Source organism: Gadus macrocephalus, chromosome 19 (assembly GCF_031168955.1).
Source record: "Gadus macrocephalus chromosome 19, ASM3116895v1".
In the NCBI taxonomy this organism is placed as follows: Eukaryota; Metazoa; Chordata; class Actinopteri; order Gadiformes; family Gadidae; genus Gadus; species Gadus macrocephalus.
The window spans coordinates 15,455,033-15,465,530 of record NC_082400.1 but is presented as its reverse complement, the minus strand read 5'-3'; the positions used below and the strand labels follow the sequence as shown (position 1 = coordinate 15,465,530).

At 46.0% G+C, this 10,498-nt stretch overlaps 1 protein-coding gene across 1 annotated transcript; it reads left to right on the top strand.

The window, feature by feature from the left end:
• Positions 1-215: 215 nt before the first annotated feature.
• Positions 216-9,489, top strand: ifrd1 (interferon-related developmental regulator 1). Its single transcript, XM_060037931.1, has 12 exons — positions 216-441; positions 2,376-2,480; positions 3,162-3,243; positions 3,791-3,915; positions 4,205-4,362; positions 5,035-5,085; positions 5,379-5,557; positions 6,701-6,809; positions 7,109-7,243; positions 7,721-7,849; positions 8,189-8,284; positions 9,017-9,489. Exons 1-12 carry the CDS (start codon positions 411-413, stop codon positions 9,101-9,103), a joined length of 1,287 nt encoding a protein of 428 aa, XP_059893914.1. The 5' UTR covers positions 216-410; the 3' UTR covers positions 9,104-9,489.
• Positions 9,490-10,498: the final 1,009 nt, after the last annotated feature.

The following is a 10,498-nucleotide window of genomic DNA, read 5'->3' as shown; positions in this document are numbered from 1 at the left end:
AATTTTTATGTTCTCACACTCAGCTTTTTTAAGTAGATTCATGCCACTCATTACTTTGGATTAATTTCTGATCATCAGCTTGTCTTGCGGTTGCTAGGCGCTCCGAGGGCAACGCGCGTAATAATACGCGTCGTTGGTTCGAGCTCCCTGATTGGTCCGAGGGGCCCGAAAACCACCCCGTGACTGGATGTCTGTGCCTATAAATACTGTAAGCGCCTATTCCTACACGTAGCCCTGGTTGATAAGGGAAAATGTATCGTCTCGGCCAACAGTTTTTCATCAAGATCGCGTTCAATTCATTTTTGTCCACCGTGCCACGGGAAGATTTTCATTTTATGAGACAATATAATAAAGGCTGGTCGTGTATTGGCTGATTTTGGACAACCTTTTTGTATTGATCTACAAAGGAAATGCCAAGGTCCAAGAAGAGGAATAGCCGGGGTAAGCGAGGTTGTTTTGGACTAGCTTCTGTAGTGGACCGACGGTAGTTGTAGTTCTTTCAGGGACGGTTGTCTATCGAGGTCCGTTACACGTGACTCGTATAAAGACTACAAATCCAACTCTGGCCTAGACGGCGCCCCACATGAGCCAAACGCAATGGGACAAAGGATCGACAGTGTTACGGGATCGTTCCCAGTTGTATTGTCAATACGTGTGTTTAGTTAATAATGCTTTAGTTAGTCATTTGTATGCCCAAAGTAAAGGTGTTTTCAAACGAACGCTAGTCCAGACACCGCTTGTAATGGCGCCGTGCAATCGCCTCCCTAGTTCATGGCCTGAAAGTGAGGTCGCCTAGTTTGTTATTGTGAATTAAACGTATATTTGAGAACGTATTAAGCCAAAGTCAACCCTAAGTATTGTCGACAACTGTAACAGACGGCTGGTGTGGTGTTTCCAGTCTATTGTCGTCAGCCGGCCAGGGTGGGCGGACCCTGGCTGGGAGTCGAACCCTGTCCGACTCCCAGCCAGGGTACGCCCACCCTGGGAGTCGAACATGGTTCGAGTCCCAGCCACCATGTTGTTGGAGAAAAGACGGCACCCATGTGTCTCCCATCTCACCCATGTCTCTTCCATCTCAACCATGTCTCTCCCATCCCATCGCACCCAAGTGGCTCCCAGTAAGCTGTTCGGCCTTTCATGGGCCACGTAAATTGTATAGAGGCGCAGTTATTCTGTAATGGCAGTCGGCTGCAACTATTTAGGTCTTGTTAAAACAAGCAGGACTCTATGGAGGCATACTACTGTTCTAAATGACTATTGGTCGGCTACCATGGCTACCTCAACTATTTACATATCTAATGTAATACATTTTCTTCAAACATCATGCCTGTACTAACTAGTGTAGCACCGTGATTTCCCATTTGAGATTAAAACAAGCAGGCTAGTCTTATTTTACTTATTTGTATGTAATTCAAGCCCCGAGTTTGTTACATGTCACGAAAACCAGAAACCTCTGTATAGCAGATTTGCTATACAAACATTGCATGTTTGCATAAATTACAATAGCACAAATGTGTTCTGTAATCAACCTGTCCAGCTTGAAAAACAAGATTTAATATCATTTGCCTGTGCTTGGAGTCAGCTGATAAGCCAGCTGACGTGTACACTGTATTTTACAGTGGCTTGCCTACTCTAAAGGCTTGCAGCAGCTCATGTACAGTTGTAACATTGATGGGACAGGTTGACAGCACTTTGTTTTCATGCCACGTCTGTTTGACCCCTGGCCATCTAGTCTGGACATCGTGTCCTTGTTGACTTGACCAGCGAGACAAGGGTGGCCTTGAACCTGCGCCAACAGCTTTCGCTTTTCCCCGATGCATTTACATAAGAAGTTAAAGCCCTCCATGTTTGTTTGTATGACTATCAGCTGCAAGGTTACGAGAGGCGATAAGATATCTTTGTTTCCGCACCGCTTGGACGACGTCACGACCGGCGGTGGCACAGATGACTGGGGAGGTTTCTATATTTCTGGTGGTCCTTTTCGTTCCATTTAGGGATGCACCGAAATGAAAATTCTTGGCCGAAACCGAAAATGAGGAAACAGAGACCGAAAACCGAAACACCGAAATAAATTATTATGCCAATTATTAGTACCATACCATTGCATTTATGGCTACGACTGTGTACCAACTTCATTAAAATCAAGGCATTGCAATTTTTGCAAATCGCTAGGTGGGTCTTTCTCAGAAACATTGAAGAAACGTCCACACCGCGGACATATTGGTGCTTATATCCATACAAGCGTGTGCTGGCCGCAATTTTTGTTTGCGTCATCACAAATGTCTGTTTCGGCCGTGTTGTTTCGGTGATAACGAAAATTCGGTGCATCCCTTATTCCATTGGTCTGACCCTCTGTGTGTTTTTTCTGCGTTCAGGGGGGCAGCAGAGTGGTGCGCATCCCTTCAGCGATGAGGATGCCTCCATCGAGACCCTCAGCCACTGCAGCAGTTTCAGTGACCACAACAGTGGAGCTGATGAAGGCAAGTGTGTGTGTGTGTGTGTGTGTGTGTGTGTGTGTGTGTGTGTGTGTGTGTGTGTGTGTGTGTGTGTGTGTGTGTGTGTGTGTGTGTGTGTGTGTGTGTGTGTGTGTGTGTGTGTGTGTGTGTGTGTGTGTGTGTGTGTGGGTCTGTGTGTTTTAACTATGTGTTGTGTACTGTGTAGGGCCTGTATTTGTGGGGACCTTATAATGGGGAATGTTTTAGTTGTGTTGCATTCTGATACTTAAACGACTGAGTGGTTTGTTCTCCCCTACCTCAACCTCATAAAGCTCTCGGTTGGCTAACACACAGCACACAAACGTGTTTTGCAAGATCCATGCAAATAGGTCGCATTGCGGAAGTACAATGAGGTCAAAAACATTTTGCATTGTCTTTAATAAAGAACTCTGGCCAGGCCCACTTGCCCCAATTGTTCCCTACATCCTATTTCAAAACACTTGTGTTTAAACGTATCCGAGTCTGTCTAGCTCTATTGCTGGAGCACGCCATTAACTCTGGACGTTTGCATCGACGGTCTCGGTTTCAGAAGTGTTGCCACCTTTAAAAATAGACGATGGACGATGGTGCACTAACATTATTTTGGATTTAAGCCCTCCCCACCTGTTTTAGATTTCAATATTTTTTTCTTCGACCGTCTAATATACCTTTTCCTAATCTGCTCAGGGGGCGAGACTGCTGAGGATGCTGCCCAGGAAGACTTCCAGTACAAGCTGAAGGGCTTTATCGACAGCACGGTCGATAAGAGGTACGTGTGCTTAAAAACAGACGTGGAAGTAAAACTACAGACAAAATACAGAAACTAAGTCAGTTTTTCGTTGTGGCAGTGTACTATTCCCCATTCTATTTCTTGTATTCTAGTGCCTGTATTCTGTTATTAAGAGTTAACATTGCAACGTGTTTAAAAACATGATCTTTGTTGTGCTGCATGTAGGGTTCCTAGCCAAAGCTAATTGGCTATCGCTGTCCCCAGTTAAGGCTTAGTTATGGTTCCACGTTGACGCAGCGCAAGGGGGTTTCAGACCCCTTACGTCCTTGCCGACCCTCCTTGCGGCCGTCGCCAGGGCCTGACGTGCGCCTCCAAAAAGTTGTAACCTTCCGTCGAGGTGACGCAGCAGCAAAGGCTTCGATTGTCCCGCTAACTAAAACCGCCGCAGAACCGAAACGAGTTCAAGACTGCGTCGAAGTGTCTGCGTGGAACCGTAACTGAGCCCAAGTTAGGCTTTTCTACGTGACAATCGCTTCAAATTGGTGGGTGGCTTCTCTAATATAATCGAACCTCGTGCTGACCCCAGTGCGAAGACCAGACAGGGTGCTCTGGACGGCCTGAGGACCGCCATGGCGACCCGCATCCTGTACGAGTTCATCTCGGAGAGGAGGATGACCATCACGGACAGCATCGAGCGCTGTCTCAAGAAAGGTACACGGCGTGATGCCACGGTGACGTCGTGTTCAGAGGGCGTTTCGTCCGGCTGCCGCACCTGTTGTATTGAAATAAGGGTGGTGCGGGGAAGTGCGCTTATATAGAAGCGGAAGCTATTCAAATGAGGCATTGCAGCCAACGACATGCAGGGCTTAAACTGACCATTCAAACTATTAATTTGCTTCTCTTTTAAGGCCTCACGATCGCTTGTATTCATTTCATGCAATCAGCCTCCATTTAATGACACCAGCCCTCCTCCCCCCCCCCCCCCCATGGTGTCTCTCAGGTAAGGGTGAGGAGCAGAGTGCGGCGGCCTCCCTGGCCTGCCTGCTGTGCATCCAGCTGGGCTCGGGCATCGAAAGCGAGGAGGTGCTGAAGACCCTGAAGCCCCTCTTCATGAGCATCCTGGCGGACACGTCGGCCAACGTCCAGGCCAGACAGGCGGTGAGTCTGCACATCCATCCCCCCACCACCGCCCCAGACTATAGTGCTGCTGCGATTGGTCGCCGTCGTCGATGGCTTGCATGCTGAAAATGCGTTGACGACGAAGGTTTTTCTTTCCTTCTTCTGAAACTCTATTCGTTGTAATAACTGTTGCTCCCGTATCACTGTGTAATTGCTGCGTTAATGTCGATTGCTTTGGCTCTCGTCAACACTTTTAAAGTAAACGTTGGGGCTGCAGCATTCTTGCTTGTAACGGGTTCCCCAGACAGAAAGCATTTAAAGTACGGCAAAACTTGCAATTAAAACCCATCTGCTGTTTGTTGGCCTTCCGTAAGAGCTGTAATGTTTCATGCATAAATGAAACTCTTTTTTGACTTATGAGCTTGTTTATTTAATCATGCTCTCAGTATCGTATGCATCTTTAAGATATTGTCCCACGATACTTGGATGTTATTTAAACCTGGTACAGAGGTATCGAACAAACTTTAGAATTACAAAGTGCTCATCATATACAAAATACTCAGTTATACAACATGTAGTCTACAGTTATGTGCACATGTGCTTTGAAAGTGGAACAATGTTTGTCTGTATTCATCTAGACACTTTTGACTTATTTCCTTATCTATTAACTTTGCTAGTCCGTTGAATCATATCCTTCTTTATTCATGGCAGGTCGCCAAAACGTTGGGCCTGTGTACTCTGGTGGCTGAAGACGACATCTTGGTAAGCGAGAATAAATGGATGTCTATGTTTTTGAACTGGGATGGTCTTTCCATCCCTCTTCGTTGCCGAGGTGCCTTCCATCATTGTTATTATTGGCAACAAAGGAGAGTAAATGGCTTGTAAAAACGTCCGGAAAAGTTCTACAGAACATTTGTAGACTCCCCTATCACCACCTCTTCCAACTTACTAAACATCCAAGTAGCATTTTTGCTCCCACACTTTCACAAGCGCGCGGTCCAACAGGGCTCCTGTGTGATCGGCCAGTCCCTCATCGTGTTGGTTCCGCCCTACAGGACGTGCACGCCACCATGGAGAGCTTCGAGCGCCTGTTCGTCCACTCGTACGCCCGCGGCGACGGCACCCGCCCGGCCATCGGCCCCCAGGTCAGCGCTCTGCACACCAACGCCCTGCTGTCCTGGGCCCTGCTGCTGACCATCTGCACCGCCAGCCAGATCCGCGAGGTCCTGCGCAAGTACGAGCTCGCCCCCTACCTCCCTACCTCCCTCCCTCCCTCAAACCCGATAGCTTCCTGCCTCCTTTGGCCAATGACCCCTTTTCTTTATTTTTTGAAGGTGAAATATTATACCACCAGGTGTGACTCTGATTAGCCGTTACAAACCGAAAATCCGCCTCTTCAGACATCACAGCTGGGCGTGTCCACTTGAGATGCGTGACGGATAGATGAGCAACGTTGGCTACAGTCCACTGGGTCGGCCGGTAGACTGATCTGTCCAGCACACATCGAGGTGGACACGCCCACTTGTGATGTCAGAAGTGGCAGATTTTCAAAACGGCTCGTGACGCTAATCACGCTCACACCTGGTGGTATAATACGTCACCTTTTTAAAATGAGCTGTTGCAAACTTTTGCAGCTTCTGATGGCATTTCTTTCTATGGAAATCTCCTTTCCCACACATTGTTTTAAACCATGGCACCATCTGCCCGTAATACCAGTGTCCTATTGAACGTATGCGTGTCGCAAGACTCAAAGCAGGCCGTCGTTGTAGCTCGTGTCAACGGATCGTCTGTTTGGTACACGGACCACGTTGTCAACGCGATTGCGCGTTCTCAGTCCAACAGCCCTGTGAAAACCGTTGTCGCCTCGTGATTAGGGATCGACCAATACCGTTTTTTTAGGACCGATACCGATATTTTTTCATCAGCCTTAGCCGATACGCCGATACAGACTTTCTTGAGCCGTTTTTTTTTTATTTTTTTTTTAAAGAAACATTTATTGAACTTCAATATAAAAAACAATATTTAACAAATAGTAAAAACAGGTGAAGTAGAACAAGTAAGAACAAGTAGATGAAAAATATTTAACAAATGGTAAAAACAGGTGAGGTAGAACAAGTAAGAACAAGTAGATGAACAATATTTAACAAATATTAAAAACAGGTGAGGTAGAACAAGTAAAAAAAAAAAAACGGCGAAAATCAGCCGCGTATCGGCCGATACCGATACACGTAAAAAACGCGAATATCGGCCGATAATATCAGCCGACCGATATATCGGTCGATCCCTACTCATGATCAGTGGCCCTGGTCCTTGACATCGCTCTGCCGTGCCGCGGGGTAGTAACGTCCCACTGCCGTGTTGTCTCCGCCCTTCGCAGGCATCTGCCCAGGCTGCCCTCGTTGCTGGAGAGCGAGCACGTGAGCATGCGCATCGCGGCGGGAGAGACCATCTCGCTGCTGTTTGAGCTGGCCCGCGACATGGACGCGGTAAGACGCCGACGCATCAGAGACGCACCATTAATGCATTTGTAGTTAGAATCGCAAATTAATGTGTTGTATTTTTTTAGGTTTGGCCTTGTGTCTAAAAATGTTAACAATGGGGTTTGTTCATATTTTTCGGTGATCTTTAGTTATTTATTTTTATTTTCACTTGATGATTATATTGAGTGGTTTGAATTGGGATGGGCTGAACGAAAAATCGAAAAGAACTTTAAAAAATAGAAATTTTGTTGCACGTGTTTGCTAGTGTTAACCGGCCTCCCGCTCTCCGTCTGCACTGCTCCCAGGAGTTTGAGTTTGAGGACGGCGAGGTCCTGTGTGACAAGCTGAGCGCGCTGGCGACCGACTGCAACAAGCACCGCACCAAGGTGGACAAACGCAAGCAGCGCTCCGTGTTCAGGGATGTTCTGCGGGCCGTTGAGGTGAGCTCGCTGCACGCCCCCCCTCTAACAGACCGCATTAGACGCGGCCAGAGGACGCCTGGACACTTCAGATAGTCATTCATCACATACATTTGGCTCTTTTATCTCAAGTGACCGGAATCTAGGGACACAATCTGAAGTGGTTGAATGGTTACCGAAATGGTTTCTGTAATAGTTGGTGTCATTTGTTGGCATTTTGCAATTTTGTCAGAACACGCAAATCGCCTAAGAGATATGATTGTTGACGCTGAATTATGAGGTCCACTTCAGAGGTCCTTTGGCAGATGTATCTTAATACTAAGACGTGTAGTGCATTTAGATGCATCTCAAGGATGCCTGTTATTTTGTTCAAACTAGAACCATCGTCTAAGATGCAAACACTGGAAGCACTAGACTGTCCCCCCCCTGGGGTTTAGAATGAAGTACGAGTACACCGCGGTAACCCTGTTTTTCCTCACTTTCTGTTGCTCTATCCAGGAGGGGGACTTCCAGTCGGAGAGCATCCGCTTCGGGACGGAGCGCATGACCGTCGACAGCTGGAGCAGGAAGCGCATGTACGACGCCTTCCGGGAGTTTGTGGGCGCCGGGATGAACTACCACCTGCAGGTAACGCCTGCCATCAGACGGTCTGACGCCTTGCTGGGAGCACGACAATCTGACCGCTGTAACTGGGAAATGAGTCCCAAGTACTGGACCCGTATACCCGTCGTTTCTACACTCCAGTGTTGATCTGATGCTGTTGATTCTTCTCTTTGTTGCTTTAGGCAAATGCGCTAAATGTAATTGCAGTATTTTGTTTTATTTGACAAGCAATTACACGGGACATTGGATTGTTTAGCAGTTGCACGATTTCATTCTTTGACGCTCGTGTTTCGGTATTTGTAGTTTCTGGAGCGTACGATGCCGTGTGGTTGATTCACTTCCCCTCTGCGTCCTCCTCCCCAGGCCAACGAGTTCATCCGAGACGTGTTTGAACTGGGGCCCCCTATGCTGGTCGACTCGGCCACGCTGAAGGCCATGAAGATCTCACGCTTCGAACGGGTAGGTTCACGGCTAATTCACGGCTTTAATTAAATCGTATCGTGTCCGGTCAGTCGGTCACCCGGTCTGCGCTTGCTCTTTGTCGTCGTGGGTGAAAATGAATACATTTCAAATTAGGGGGACCTTTTCATTATAATCGAGTTTGGTCTCACTATTTACTACTCTGTTCTCACGGTTTAATTTAAGAATAAATTGCTCTATTCAGTTACTCCCGCAATTGGCTAATTATACGCAGATTTTGTACACCTTGAGGTGGGGTGAGCGGTCAAATTTCACTGCATTGTGTGTGAGCTAGGGAAAGGAGACGGGGTATATTTAAATCAAATGGGAGACATTTTGTAACCTTATCATCCGTTGCCTTGCTCACTCGTCTGGCTGTTTGTTAACGTCACTATATTATTGGATTTTTAATCATGGTTACGAGTCCGTCACTGGGTAACTTTGGAAACCTGCGGTGTTGGTATTGACATGCGTTTCTGGACTGAATGCAACGTCACATCGTGACACACACAAATGTGACCTACTCGTGGCAGTGTGCAAGTGCTATTGAATTAAAACGATGTGCAAGATTCATTGCCAACTAGTGGGTGTGGGGTGTGTGCTCCATGTCTACATGGTCTACATCTACTACACTACGATATGTGTTGATTGGAAAAGTGAGGTTATGGCATAATGATTCACTGTTTTTATATTATGTATTAATAATATCTTGTTTCTTTTGTCCCTCTTCAGCATCTGTACAACTCTGCTGCGTTCAAGGCCCGGACCAAAGCCAGGAACAAGTTCAGAGATAAGAGGGTAGACGTCGGTGAATTCTAGTTTAATGTTGGGTGTTCTTTCCTAATAATGGTTTTGGGATCCCTCTCAAACTATCTGTCTGTTTTTCACTTGCATTTCCATCTATTCCAGACTATCAAATAGCAAGGCTATTTATTGATCCATACTTCTGGTCATCGGTGCTGTGTGTGTATATAATAACTACTTTCCTCTTTATATTTGTTTTCTTTTGAACGTGTGTTAACCTGTGGTCTTGTACCGTGTAACGCTCCTAAATTAATTTCCTTTCCGTAGATTTGGGACCTAATAACATAAAATGTGTCTTGGTAAGGGGAGAGGAAGCACCTTGCTAACTATTGTATACAAACAATGAAGTAATGTGTCACGCTAAAGTAGCATGAATAAACATGAACTGGTAAATCCGTTAACATTTGTCATTTCTGGTATTATTTTTGTACTTAAAACGTGCATGAACTGCTCCCATATTACACAGACCATGCTGTTTACCAAACAAGTTTTTAAACCATTTCGATTTTCATAATCTGATTTTAAGATTGTTTTATCAGTGCAACCCACTACATGACTCCAATATTGTGCGCATTGCAGCAAGCGTTTTGCGATATAGAAACATATTTTTTTATTCTTGCAAATTTAGACCGCTTATATAGGTGAAGTCCTATTTCACCTATGTAAAAATGTTCCCATTTATTCACAGAGCAGAAGCCCAGGGTTATATCCCTGGGCTAATTTGAGGCGTTGGTGGATGGATTATACTTAAGAGACTGGAGAGAAAAATATGGTACTGTAACATAACTCAACAAAAGTGACTCATGGAAAACGAGCTGAAAAGGTTCTTGGTCAAGGACACTTCAGTTCTAGTGTACTTGAATACGGTATGAGAGAACGGGTTCACTCATTGTTTTATGCAACTTTGCAACCCAAACTTCTCAATGTGCACGTCCAGCTTCAACTCGCCAAACATTTTAACCGTTCTGCCTGTTAAATCAATGTCCCGATGTGCACAATGCGCCATACAAAATTGGCTGTTAAAATAGACGGTATGACACATGAGACTGTAGCAAATAGCTTACTTATAATTGGGCATCTCTCACGACCCCTGAATGCTTGCCAGCCAGGCCCCCCAAGGTGGGGTCTGTACACTAGGTCGGGGAACTCACGGGTCAGTTAGTCTCAAATCACTTCAATTTAACATCTGAAGTCTGACAGCAGCCTAGCTCAAATCTTTGCTTTGTTCTTAAATTTGTGTCGAAAAACCAAGATGAAAAAAGGTTTCAGCCACATCGTGGAGACAGGGTTTTTACAACAGCCCTAGTGTTTTAGTTTCTGGCCCTGGCTCCATGCCGTCTCCCCTAGGAAGTTTGGTTATAAAGTAGGACTGCTCGATCCGTGATTAACTCGTGTTAGCCTCTGAACCGA